At 41.6% G+C, this 14,607-nt stretch overlaps 1 protein-coding gene across 1 annotated transcript in view; it reads left to right on the top strand.

The window, feature by feature from the left end:
• Positions 1–14,607, top strand: part of CCN4 (cellular communication network factor 4) — a 35,228-nt gene that overhangs the window by 16,889 nt on the left and 3,732 nt on the right. Inside the window, exon 2 of the mRNA XM_054285980.1 lies at positions 10,674–10,953. Coding sequence (XP_054141955.1) covers positions 10,674–10,953 — 280 coding nt within the window. The remainder of the gene's footprint in view (positions 1–10,673; positions 10,954–14,607) is intronic.

The raw sequence follows: 14,607 nt of genomic DNA, 5'->3' as shown, positions 1-14,607 counted from the left end.
GTTAACAAATTACAGATTTTTTTAGTTTTCCTTTCCATCTTCATGGCTTTAGGCCTAATGCTCTTTGATATCATCATTGGGAAGGGATGTTGTGTTCATGTTTTGGCACATAATGTCTCTGCTCCACATGTTGAGCTAGTAAATTTCTTCAGATAGGCTGGGCTTGTTCCAGGGATTTAGGCAGATAAGTTCAGCAAAGCTTGGGAAAAGCAGGCCTCCAGCTAATCACTGTGCTCCTGCTAAATGATCTCACCATAAAATTGGCAAGGTTGTTGGTGCTGATCTCAGTTTAGCTTCTAATATGAGCTTAGAGCAATTCATCATTTCTCTAGCTTATGGACCACCCTGTGTCTGGCTTGCTGCCTCCCTGCTGTGCCTGGGCTCAGACTCCCTTCCAACCATGGTCTTCTGTACATTCGTTCTCATGCTGTGCTTGCAGCTACATTTATACTGAATTCACTGGTTTTATTTAAAAATCTTAAGTCTATTTTTCTACATATGTGCTGTTGCTGTTTTGTAGATTTTTGCTTTTCAAGTCAGAAAAAAATGCTCAGAAGGCTTGTGTTAGCATTCTGCTGCTTGCTTCTCTTTTTAGGCATCACTGCTGCAAAGGACTTCAGATTTCCTTTGGAGAATATTTTCTGCACATTCTAAAGCACAATGACAAAATACATAATTAAATTTGTTGGGGGGATTTTCAGAGCCAGTTGTTTGACATTGGTACCCTGTGATATGGCTAAAAGCTTGATACCAGCTTTAGGAAGTAAACAGATTAGGAAGATAATGTCTCCCTAAGGAATTCTCTACTTCAGTTCCTCTAGGATGGGATTTAAAGCAGCATCTGCTCTGTGCTGTGTGTTGTTTTACACTTTCCTTAAGATCCCTGAACTGGAGATTGTTTAGATGTGTGTCTGAGTGAATAATTTCACACTGTAGCATAGAGAAATGTCATGGGAATTTCGTGGGGGATTTTGAAAGAGGCAGAAGAGACTTTACATGGTGTCCCACCCTTCTAAGAAAGGGAAGCACACAAGATTTGTAGGTGTTCATGTTGACAAACAATGACAAAAGTCTATGAAAACTGACAAAGTTTTATTGGTAAATTGCTCTCTTTGCATGGAAATTGGTGTAAGTTAGACCCTGTTTCCTAGTGTAAGCAAACAGCAGTGGGGTTTGGCTAAAGGAATAGGGTGATAGAGAAAAGAGAGAGATTGGTGGATTGGATTAAAGAAGGGGAGAGAGGGGAGGGAAGAGAGACATTTCCAGTCCTGGTGACCCATCTGATAGAGAGTCCAGGTTCCTGGGGGTCACACACACCAAGGCTTCATGGGGGTACTATGTTATTGATAAATCATCCCTGCCCTGGAAATAAGTTTCTAATTTTCTATGGAAATTATTTAGCATGCACAAACAGTCTGTTCTTTTTGATTTTTCTGGAAATGGAGGATTTTGGGAATATTTAGTAGTCTTGAGCCTGTTCCTCATCCTCCTCTGGTGCTGTACCAAGTTGTGTTAATCTGCAGGAGCCAGAGCAAGGACATTTATCCCAGAAATGTACTGCCTCTACCTGCCCATGACCCCTTCTCCAGCCATGTCCTGTTCTTTCTCACAGTGTGTTATTACCAACACCCTTGGCTGGCTCCACAGCTGTTTGGCTGTTGGTGTTTGAGACATCCCCATTAGCCCCTCATCTTCTGTGATTCCATGACTTACATGACAGTCAAGGCAGAAAACCCAACCCTTGGAAGTAGCACAGGCCATGGTGCTGTTTCTGTGCTGCTGTCAGTGTGATCAGATGCCCACAGAGGGTGATGGGGAGGGGGGGGGGAAAGTAGAAGGTTCCCCTTTTCCTCTTTGTGGAAAAGTTCAATTCCCCTTTTCCTCTTTGTGACAGCCTGGGCACTCCAGTTGCCTCATGTTCATGGTTTGTGCCTCACCCTGCCTTAACCATGTCAATGACTTTAACTCACAGGGAGGTTTTGTGGTTTGTCTTCTGTGTGAGTCTCTCTTTTCTCTGCACCCCCAGTGTGATGACAACACTCAGTCACTTCCCAGATGTCTCAGCACTGCCATGGTCCTGTTTTCAGGGATTTCCAGATGCCTGCTGCTTGTTCAGAACAGCAGTCAGACCTCTTGCTGTCTGGCTGCATCTTCAAGTCATGTTTCCCTCCCTTATTTAAACACTGTTCCATTTGATCTTTGGAATTTGATCTGTTTTTTTCTCAGAGGAACTCATGGTGGGAGATATCAGCTGAATTTTTCACAATACAGATGTGAAAGTATCACAGGTTGACCTGAGCTGTGGTGGAGACCACGGTGCAAGTCTTGTCCTTGCAAGCACAACACAGCAATCACATGGATGGGGTTTGTCATTGCTGGTACTTGGAATTGCATTCTTGCCATTATTCTTTTCCCCTGCTTGGTGTAAGATAAAATCTGATGATCCTTCTCTCCCAGTCTGTGTTTCACAGCTTTCCTGATTTGGTTTTCTAGAAAGAGCCACAGGCTGTAGTTAAAGTCTGGTGGATTATTTGGATTCCACGATTCTGGGAAAAGAAGGCGCTTTCCTCACAGAAGCATGGCCAGAGCACACCCAGATCAGGCCTCCATCCACTGTGCTGGGGGTGCCTTTGCTTCAAATGTAAAGCAGCATTGTACAAATGCTGCTTTACTGATCCTTTTGCACACACGGAACCAGCTCACTTCAGATGCTACAAGAGACTTGTGCCATGATTTTGCCTGGCAAAGGGTGAGACAGCACATACCACTTCAAGCTGGATCATAATGTTCTGCATTCAGACTCAGGATTAGTTTCAGGTCCTCCTCAAGTATGCAGAAGTCTGGCATTTTCCATTGGCCCTAAGGATGGTGCTGACCTCTCTCTTCTCTCTGCATTCTCTGTCTAGCAGATCTCATAATATATCATATGCCACAGTTACCAAAATATGCCACACTTGGCACAAAATACCCTTTTGTGATGGGACTCTGTATCTGGAAATGCTGCTGTTTATTCAGACAAGATGTAGGCTCCATCTCTTTGTTGCTCAACCACAGGGATGTAGCAGTGCAAAGACTGCTCATCTTTCACTGAGAGCCTTGAGGTGGGTTTGATATAGTGATATAACACTGTATTAAATGGCAGCTATGTTTTTTTGGATGAAGCCAGGCATGCCATGTGTTCCAAAGGGGCCATTAAAGTAGCAGGAGTAGCAGCTTCTTTTTCTTTCCAGCTACAAAACCAGATTCATGGTATGTTTCCTGTCATCAAATAAAATAATAATCTGTCAAATAGCTTTTGTTTGGCTGGGCTTATGATAGGAGTTGGCATGGTCCTGAAAAATAGAATTCTTTTATATGCATTATATGCACCATTTAACAAGTAGATCGGTTTTTATTCCATTTATGAGCCAGAAGCAGACTTTAGGCAGCACAACGCAGAACTGAACAGGGGAAGATGCCCTGTAGGTGGTTTGGGGGCATTTTCACATGTGGATTTGGCATGGTGTGCCTGCACAGGCTGCCAGGAATGCCGGCTGTCCTTGCCCTCTGAAGGCGGCACGTGAGGATGGAGAATCCAGAGCCTGTCCTGGTGGTGCATTGCTCTGCTGGTAAAGAAGTTGTGTTCAGAACCTCCCCAAATGTATTTTGTGGCTTCTGCCCATTGTTTCACCCTCTGCTACCACTGGGAAGAGTGGACTGAGAGCAGCCCAGCTCCCTCAGTGTCTGCTCCTTTTGGTCTCTGACCATCTTGGTTGCCATGCTCTAGACTGCAAATTCCCAGACAGACCATTTGAAGTGAGGGTTCAAGACTGTAGTCCAGGAAATGAATTGTTCTATTGATATCTCACCAAAACCAGATTATTTTCCATATTGCATCTAAATAAACTTATAACAATTGCAAAATGAGAGCACTTAATATGTATTTCAAGGAGGAAGAAACTTTGATAGTTGGAAAATAAAGTGACCAACTCAGAAATTCAGAGCTAGAGATAAATAGTTGTGAAAACTTGATATGGAGGGAAAATTGCTATTTAAGAGAAATAGGGATTCTTGACTTAATTAGGGATTCATTACTTAATCAGTTAATTACCGACTCCAGGGAAGAGCAGATATTAGGTCAAGCAAATTGCTTCAGATTAGAGAATTTAAATAACACTGAAATTTTAAAATGAAAAGTTGTTTTAAGTCAAAATTCTCTGCATTGGAACAGAAACAGAAAATCCAGGATACTTGAAACTGCAGATTCATATTTTTATTTTAAAAAATCCTGAAAACCAAGATAATATTGAAGAGCTTAATGAAATTTGGACTATTCTTGCTATGGGGAAAGACACCACAACCAAACAAACAAGTGGAGCTTTAAAATTTTTCTTTACTTTTTATGCACAGCATGGAAGAATGTCCCCAAGAGGGTAAGAAGATGAAAAGTATCTTCCTTTTGATTTCACAGCCATGAGTGAAAAGGAGATAAGCAAAAGCAGAACAAGGCCACTTGTAAAGTAAAACCTTGGCCAAAGCACTCTGCTCCTGTCTGGCTGCTGGAACTGACGCTGGTTTTGCTACCCAGCTTTTGGCACTATGCATATCTTGTGCTGTGCAGTTTTAGGGTGGTTTCAGACTCTGTGATACCTTGGATGGTGCACACACATTTTCCCTTTCCTAAAACTGAAGTCTGTCTGCTTGTACCTTCTGGACACTTTTCTCACTGCTCCTCCAGATGTTCCCTGTTACTTTTCAAACTCCAGTTCAAGCTTCTTTCATGGGATGAGCTCATTGCAGCACAAGACATTAAAATGCTCTTAAAGCACATAAATTGTGCTGTTCAATATCTCTATTTGTGGAGTCAGTGGTGGCAGTGTCAATTTGTTAATGATGCCCAAACATTTTTCGGTCACCCTATTCTAAGTAAGTGCTTCTACAAGGGGCAACAGTTATAAAACATCAGGTTGCTTTCTAGCAGGAAAGGTTTTTCTTCCTCTGAATACTCCATAGAAATATATGAAGAAAAGGGGAGGTCACACTGAGTTTACCAGTATAAGCAATCTTTTGGCAAAGAGATGAATGTATGTAATCTTTACTCTGTAATTGTCTAAACTGAGTTAGAAAAGGCTATTCCAAACATCTGTCTACATTCTTCCCACAGATACATTTCCCAAAATAAAGTTATGGGAAGCTGATTGCTCATCATTCATGGATCCACAGACTTATAATGGTTGGCTCACTGGGGATATTTTATTTTCTTAGGCTATTGGGTGTTTTCCTTAATGCAGAATGTTCTTTTCTGTTCAACCTACCATGCACAGCAAGAATAAATCCAGCTGGCACCTGACATCTTTAAAACTGTCTTATATTTTCTGGGTTCGGAGTCTGTTATTTCATAATATGTCCAGGAGATTTCAAGTCTGGGATCAATTTTAATGAGCTATCTAGACCCTCATGCACGGGGAAGCTGAGCCCTGCATAATCATATTTTCCTCTGACCATTAAATTACGTGTCCTGCAGAATCAGATTTATATCTCTGTCCTGATGCTACTTGTGCCTAGCATTAGCTTGTGACAATTTATGAGCATTCATGGGGACTTAGGGATTTGTTGCAAGAGTTTAACAGCAAGGAAGTCCTGATGGTACTGTGATTACTGCTGATCTCCCTGTAAGAACTGGCTCTCTGTTAACCCATCTGTTTTGGGTATAACAATAATGCAAATACTCAGAAAGATTCAGCACAGAAGTTTCAGCTGAGCAAAATCAAGAACAAATGTCTACCCTGAGGGCCTGATTTAAGCCCACTGATGTAAGCCAGGTCCTGTTTTACATTGCCATCTCTCTGACAAGCATTATGAGTTTTTAACTTCTGTCAGTTCTGGAATGAAACTAAGCATCCTCTATGCTTGCCCAGAAATACAACTGAGGGATGGAAAGGTATGTGGTTTTATTTAATGGATTATTTATATTTCATTTTGTCTTTTCATTTTTTACTTATTTATTGAGCTGCAGATGCTGTGTTCCCCTGGGAATGTGCTACATCAGGTTAATGTAAGAAACTCTGGGAATGTGCATGAGTCTCCTGTGGTGTCTTTAAAATAATTTTGGATAATGGGAATACTTAGGGTGGTTCTTGGAACTGGAATTGACTCTACAGGCATTTCTGCTTGTGCTGTCTCAATAGTTCAGCCAGTAGGTGGAACCAGGGGAAAGCAGATGTGAGCTATGCACAAGGGCTCAGCCCTTTCCTAGGAGATGCCTCACAAAGTATCTGCATAAAACTGCATTTTTTATTTTAGTATTCTTGTTTAGAACAGTCAAATTCCAAATCTGGACTTACTTCTAAACAGTGACAGGATGACATTGTCAGACCTTGTAGTACAGAGAATATTTCAATAAAATTTCCTCACTAATCATTTTCTCTTGTGAGTATGTCAGAGATAGAGAACAGGATAATCCAGATCACATCATATCCCTCCATCAACAACATCTGGCATTTGCTCAGAAGGGCAGCATCAGAAATGTAGGTTAAAACTACTTTAATGTGTTCTACTGTGAGAAATTAAATGTAGTGCACCCAACAACATGTATCCTGCAAAACACAGCTTGGGCAGTTCTGACTAAAATAAAAAGTTCTCCTTTGAAACTAAATTACCACCAAGGAGAAAACAGTGGAAGCTGATAAAGTACCAAGGTTCTGCTGCTATGGAACCACTTCTCCAGCTCTCTTGGCAGCCACAGGAATCCAATTTAGAAATCACTCTCCTGTCTAAATGTTTCCCATCAATAAACTGGAAGGGAAGAACAGGGATAGCTTCTCCCTGCCTTCACCCAGCTGAAAAGAAAAATACTTGAAAGAAAAAGGTTTTAAGAGTGAGATCTTTCAGCACTGAAACAGTAAAATCAATACACATGAATATATTTTTAAACATTTGTAAAAGCTGGAAGCAAAGGGGTATATTGTGATGCTTTGCTGCTTTAAAGCAAATGTAGAGGTTTCTCATGTACTATGTAAAAGTTCTGCAATAAGACTGCCTAGCTTGTAGTTTGGGCTATATACACTGGTTTCACCACCAGAGTTTCGTTCTTCCAGTTTTCAAAATTAAAACATACTTACAATTGCAGGATTTTTCAAAAGATTGAAAGTATGTGCTGCCAGTAGGAAGAATGTGCTGCTAAAATGCTGCTATCCATTTTATATCTTGAAAATTGGTAGTAAAACTCCTTGCTAATAAAAATACTGAGTTTGTGGCTATGGCAGACAGTGGGTAGTTTTCTTATTTTCTCCTCTTTTCTTGAATGTGAAGACAGAAATTAGCTGGGAATTGTTGCTAGCCATCTGCTCTGCAGATGCACAAAGAAAGTAATTTTGGAGCTTGCCAAGCATAAATCAGGAGTGACTTTAATAGAGAATTATCAGGCATAGCAGGGTGAGAAAGGCTTCATCTTGTTTTAATGAGGATGGGCTTGTATCTCCAGAAGCAGAAAAATTAGAACGCATGAATAATTTTTGTAAAATATTTTCTCCTTGGCACCCAAGATGACAAATCTGCAGACTCCAAGATTAAAGAATAATTAAATGAAACAGGTTAATTACCAGTACATCAGAAAATTAATTTCCTAACAGGCATATTCTTTTATCTTTCTGATATTTTGAAATAAGCTTGTCAAATCCCCACTAGTGTGACTTTTAGTGTTTATTTTCTCTTTGCTCTTATCACTTTCTTAAACTGAAATCTTATTTCAGATTTCTGACAAAATCATTGTCCTCCTCTGCATTATACTGACCCTTAAAACATGATTCCTGAAACCTTAAATTACATGGGTGGATTTTTTGGGGGTTTTTTTGGTGTTTTTTTCTAATGAAAGACAGGCATTGGGGAAGGCTGTTACAGTGTGATTTCCTGTTGATAGCACTTGTGGAAAGCATTAGTCATGATGATCTAACCAATGTACTCATTAAAATGGAAGGTGCTATTTTCTAAAATGGTCTGGGACATTGAAGTAGTAGGGCTGAATGACTTTTCCAAAGAGACTTAGGTACTCCTAAGTGATGACAGTGATGACCATGGAAAAGGGAAACACAATAATTTTATAAATCTACAGAATGGTTTTTCCCTCAGTGAAGGCCTGAGTGATTTAGGAGGGGAGAGGAGGAGAACCAGCAAGGCTGTATAGGTTGAGCACTTATAAAGGCTCCAGTGGAAAACAATTTCCAAAGGCTGGGTTTTGTTTAGGTGGAGATGGAGCCTAGGACATGCTACCAACTCCATCACTCCGTGCCTTCCCTGTTTGTAAAACCCAGAGTGATGGGTTTGATGCCTATCCACACTGATTATCTGAAGATGCTCATGTGCACTATCCATCCAAGGGACTCAGCCACACCTCTGGACAATTCAGCCAGCACATCCACAACAAAACCCTAGCCCCTGATTTTTTATCATGCTCACTTCATGACTCACTTTCTCTTCAATTATCCAACCCAAACTTCTGTCATTCGTGTCAATAAATTCCCCCTTCTAGCAAACCACCCATCGCTCCAAGCACTACCCCCTGAACCTGACCATGAACTTAAGCTTCTTCAACCAATTTCCAAGCCCATCCTTCCCAGGAATCCCACTAATCCTCATCTCAATAACATTCCCAGCTCCTTTACTACCCTCCCTAGACAATCAATGAATTACTAACCAACTCTCAACCCTCCAACTATAATTTATCAACCTAGTCACAAAACAACTAATAATACCCCTAGACAACAAAGGACACAAATGAGCCCTAATTTTAACATCCCTCATAATCTTCCTCCTACTCATTAATCTTCTAGGCCTACTACCTTACACATTTACCCCAACCACCCAACTATCTATAAACTTAGCCCTAGCTCACTGTAGGGACACTGGAAAGGCTTCCCTGGCCAGCTCAGGTGTCAGACCTAGAGGAAGGGCTGTTGAATAATTTACTCTAATAATAATTTACTCTAATAATAATTTACTCTAAACTCCTGTTTCTCACAAGCCACCGAATGTCTCCCAGCTGTTCTGTGCTTTACAAGAGCTCAGCCTCAGCCCTTCCCATATTAACTAAACCCACAGGAGCACGAGGGCTCCTCTTTGCTACGTGTGCTGGCTCACAGACACGTTCACATCTGCACAGGGAGAAGCTGCTTGCTCATGTTGACAATAGAAACAAGGGATGGTGAAGGGATTTACTTACAGGGCTGGGCTGTGGCAATGAGCTCTTTAAATAGCTTTGTGTGACTTTTGTCTGTATATCTGGACCTGATTATTAAGCACTTTTCTAATGATCAGCAACAAAGTAAATAGGCTTATGGCACTCGGAGTCCTCTCTTCTCAAGTGGCAGATTATTGCACCTACTCAAATGATTGTGAGTGGAATGAAAAATCCTAGGATTGAAAGGCCAGGGCTTTTCATCCATCTGAATGTTCCTCTTTTAACAACTCTGACAGCATCAAGGAGCCTTAAAGTGGGAGTAAATTATATTGGTATGTTTTAGTTTAAACAAGAGTTTAAAGGTGTTTTTAAGCCTACTTTAGGGCCAACTGTTTGTAAAGGGGGCCTTAATGGAATTGGGAATTCTGCCCAGAGCAAATACATTTTCTATTTGGCAGTTATTAGCAATGTGTTCCCAATTTAGTGTTCTAAATATAGGATAACCAGTTTCCAAGATATTTAAATACACCTTCAGATACAGCAGAAGCAGGCTTAGAATTGTACTTTAATAAAATCTGAGCCTGCTAACAAAGAAACTGTAAAAGACAGTAAAGGGACTTTGCAGAGATATCGTGATGGATAGCTCACCAGCAGTGGGGTTGTTTCCCACAAACTCTTGGGTGAGGCATTTTCTTCATGAACAGTTTTTGGAAAGCCTTTTGTTTGAGACATCTCAAACTACAAAGAGGAAAAACACTGGGGATATAAAGTACAGTACAGGGAAGGCAGCAATGGAGGGAATTGCCTTAGCAATTTCTAGAGTATGACTTTCCTTCTTTGTAGTTTTCAGGGTTGTGCACTTATTTTTTGCAACACTAGAAAGGGCTTCTAGACCACATGTGCCCAAGTAGTGCCATGTTCCTTCTGCTGTTGACCCCATGTGAATAACTCCATTTGTCTCTGTGCCTGAGATACTGTGCCCTGCTTGACCCCCATGTACAGCACAGGTTTTCTTTGCAGTGATCCTGTTAGAAAAATGAAATCTTTGCTTTGTCACTTGCCTGATTTGCACCCTTCCTGCACCACAAGCATGGCTGGTGCTGTTAAATGTCATCCAGAATTTGTTGTCTAGGGGTTTGAGAGCTCAGAATGCAATGAGCCTCTACCTTCTCTGGGTTTGACATGAACTACGGCATCCCAGTTCTCCATGATCTCAGTAATAGTGACCTGGAATGGCATCACTGTGCTACATGAAATCCCTTTCCTACCTTGATTAACCTTGATCATACTTTTTATCTGATTATCAAATTTTAAATGTGATAATTCATTGATAACGAATAATTGAATAATGAATAATGAATAATTGACTTGTAGGCTTGGTTTGTTAAAGTTTCTTTTTTTTACTCATGAGACCTGAGGGGATTTTAACTGAGGACTAAGCAGCGCAGGGTTTGCAGCACAGGGTTTGCAGCCCCCATTTCTCTGTAACGCTCTCCAAGCTGTGTTTCTTTGTTTGCAGGCCACTGGCCAGACCTCCCTGAGCATGAGCAGCCCCGTCCCAGCCACGGAGGAGCCCTACACACGGGCTCAGTACTGCAGGTGGCCCTGCGAGTGCCCCAGGTCCCCGCCGCGCTGCGCGCCTGGCGTCAGCCTGGTCACAGACGGCTGTGACTGCTGCAAGACGTGTGCCAAGCAGAGAGGGGAGAGCTGCACCGAGGCTGACACCTGTGACTTCCACAGGGGCTTGTACTGTGACTACAGCGGAGACAGACCTAGGTACGAAATAGGAGTATGTGCACGTAAGTGATGTACATATATTTTTGATTAGATATAGGCTGGCAGCTCAGCTGGCTGAGCAGAGGTTGGGATTTATCTCATTTTAGATACCTGGCTTCACGCTTATCAGCTCCTCCATGCGGCATCTTCCATTCCCTTGTAGCTGTCTTTGTTCTCAGGGCACTTGGCTGGATAAGAAATGACATCTGAATTCCTGCCTTTTGATTTGAGTGCAGCCAAGAGCAAAGACCACCAACATTTGGAAGTCTCCATATATGTAAATAGATTATTCTGTAACAGGAGGAGGTGCTGTAGTAGGTTGAGGATGAAGGAAGGATAGATAGACAGCAGGATTTACAGACAAGTAATATGGGCCCCTACATGAAAGCCATGACATTAAGGGGGCTCTTTTGGCTAATTCCCCATAGCAGATACCTAAGAAGGATAGCACATGGTCTGTAGAACACCCTGTCAAGATGGTCAGGAATGAATCATCTCCCATCAGACCTTGTCAGCTACAAATTGAGGTTTGAGCCTCAATTTTACAATGGTTACAGTCACATTAGCTGTTATGAAGCAGAAGGATTTCTTTCCACCTCTGATAGCAAACTCTTGGTTCCCTGACACTGGAATGCTTTTCAAGAAAAAGCACAGAAAGAAATTAGGTAGTGGTTTATGTATTAAGAATATATTCACTTGTTCTGAGTTCTAGAATATGAAGGGACCCTGATTCTCTCATAAATTTTAGAAATTATTGAAAATTATTACTCTGGGAATGATTAAAAGTGAAAGGATCATCAGCACAACCACACACATCGCTGACTGGAAAGGCTGCTTTTAGTAAGTTATTAGAACATATGGTCATGGCTTTAGGTTCATAAACAGAAAAAAAGCCATTCAAATCAAGGGGCTTCTGGGCTGGAACATAAAAACAAATTATTTAATAGAAAATGTAAAGGTGAAAGGAAACCTGGAGGAGACCTGACTGTGAGATGGACTGATAGAATAACTCACCCACAGAAGAGGAAAAAACTTCAAAATTGTGGGCTTTAATAAACTTAGAATATGAGCAGAGGTTACCCAAGGGACAGGTTTGAGGAGTTAAGGAGTTCAAGGTAAGCTGGCAGGTTCTTGCAGAAGCAATACTCGGCATTGCTCAGCAGCAGGGTGGGAAGGCTAGTAAGAAATGACCTGGCTTTGCACTGGCTCAGGCACAAAAGAAGAAAAAAAAAAAAAAAATCAAGCATGCAAAAAGTGCTGTCTGACCAGATTTTTGTAGGATACAGGCAAAATAACAACAAGAGAAGTTACGTGCTAGGAGCTGTAAGCTCAAACAGTGATTTTCAAGATTAGAAAAGATTAAGGTTAAGAAAAGAGGATATGAGATCATTTAAATGCATTGTCTGGACTGTGTGTAGAACATTCATGAGAGGTCTGCAAGAGCAGGTTAGACAAACATTGTCAAGAATGACATCGTTACAGCTGGCCCTGTGCTGGGAGAGGAAAACAGGCTGGATGTTGTCTCAAAGCTATCAGGCTTCCTAGGCCTCTCTAAAGGCCCTCATGGTGCTTTGCATCTGTTTGTTTATTTAAATGGTTGTTTTCTTAGTTGGATATCTTTTGGTCTTTGCAGTCCTCTCACACATCCCAGGGACTCTGTGTGCCAGTGGCACATCCCTGTGCTGAAGGAACACTGACCCCAGCTCTGCCAGTGAGCTTGGAGGCATCCCCAGTCTGTGCTTTCCCTTCCCTACTGCCATGACAACATGGGACATTTGTGGTTATGTGACATTAATGGGTTTTTGGGGAGCAGCTTTACAGTGTGCACAGCTGAAAGGGGCAAGAGGAAGCTCTTTCCATGGGTAGGATGTGAGGCAGATTGTCTCTGACTGCCAGAGAAACCTGTGGCCTTTCCCTTGTTTTCAGCACCCAGGCAGAGGTACAGGACAGGGTCTGCTGATGTGTTCTTGTTGTACCCTGGGCCACACAGAGGCTGCATCACCCTGCTCTGAGCCCACCAGCTTCTGTCCTGACCTGGTACTGAAAGCTCCTGTGAGTGGGAATCCTGTGCTGGGTGTTGGGGATTAACTGCTGTGAGGAACTGGATTGGCATATGGATGCTTTTGGCTGGATCTAGAGAATCCAAGGTGTGAAGGGCCACAGAAACAATGTAATTTATGGGAACTAAGGACCCTGAAAGAGTCAGGAATATATGTTGGGAAAGGGAGTGGTGTCAAACTGGGGAAAATTCAGACTGTATCTGGACTGCCATGCTGAGGTGTGTCCCAGATTTAACCTCACAGACATCAAATAGGAACCTGCTGGGAGTCACTGGAGTTCTCCTTTTGTTGTTGGCTTTTCTCTGCAGCAAAGCAGAGGCAGCAGGTGCTGAGCACAGGCCCAGGGGGTGAGGCAGGTGTTGTGCATGTGAGGCTGGGAATAGGGATGTGCCTCCAAATTGCTTTATTTTGATGCAGACTCAGTGAGGTTCTTCATGAAGGCATTCAACAGCTCCTTTGTGTTTGGGGATGTTCTCATGGTGATCCTCTTGGTTTATGAGACCTGCAGGAAGTCTCTGTAGAGACTTCTAAATTAACATAATCCAGGAGGAATATACTCATAGGAAAGCACCAGGAGACACAGCATTTTTTGAACTGTCACAATCTGTGTGCATACCTAGAAGTCTCTCTGAATTCTCAGGCCCAGCTCCAGCACTGAGTGATTGCCTTTTCAGTACAAAGGCTGAAGCATTACAAAAATTGGAGCTGAGTGTGAACTGGACATCTAGATTTGTGCTTGAAATTCCAACAGCTCCCATTTTTGTGCAGAAAAAGGGATTTGTGCTTGATGTTTTCATTCAGCTCATTCTAAAAATAGGAAGCCTTTGCAGAATTTTAATCCAGCACTTCAATTTGTGTTTTCTTGAAGCAACTCCATTTCTGACCAGACTGAAAACATAAGCAACACAACCAGTGTGTGAGCAGTGCCTCCATGTGACTAAACAAGAGACTAAAGTTTGAATTTTCCATTGAAAGACACTGCTTCCAAAGAACTGTCTACAATTTGAAACAAAAAAATACTGCTCTGTGATTCCTGTTCATGAGCAATGAAAAGGCTTGACTTTTTAAAGTGATTTTATACAAAAAAATTATACATCAAATATTTATTTTTATAACCTGTAAAGGCTTTATAACATGTACTTCATTTCCAAGAAAATTGCTCTGTGATAAACTGGGTAAGATCAAGTTTCCTAAATATAGGAATCCAGTGCCATTTGGGTGCTCCTTTTGCTCCCTTGTTTGTTCTCCCTTTTTGCTTCAGATATACACAGGTGTTGTGAACAGCTGTGTCATATGTTCAATTCCATGAATGTCTCATATGTCTCTGAAAACCTCAAATTTTACTAAATATTTTTTAAAATTACTTTGATTTCTCCTCCTGTGAGTAATTCCTAGCATCACGCTATGAAATGTTCTTGTTTTTTTTAAGTAAGAATTTGTGGATAAAACTTGTTTTATTTTCTAACTTATTTTTTCATTGAAGCATTTAAAGGTTCTCTTTTTTTTGCTGTGATTTAGAATGGAAACAGTTTCCTAGATGGTGTCACTACACATGGTGCAGCATCAGGCTGAACACTTGGCTCTACAGCACTGCCAGTCCACAGATCAGCTTGGTAA

This window comes from Melozone crissalis, unplaced genomic scaffold (assembly GCF_028551555.1).
Source record: "Melozone crissalis strain CALT ecotype California unplaced genomic scaffold, PUWL_Pcris_2 ptg000002l_1, whole genome shotgun sequence".
Lineage (NCBI taxonomy): Eukaryota > Metazoa > Chordata > Aves > Passeriformes > Passerellidae > Melozone > Melozone crissalis.
The sequence above is the reverse complement of the archived record's forward strand: the minus strand, read 5'-3'. Positions and strand labels throughout refer to the sequence as shown.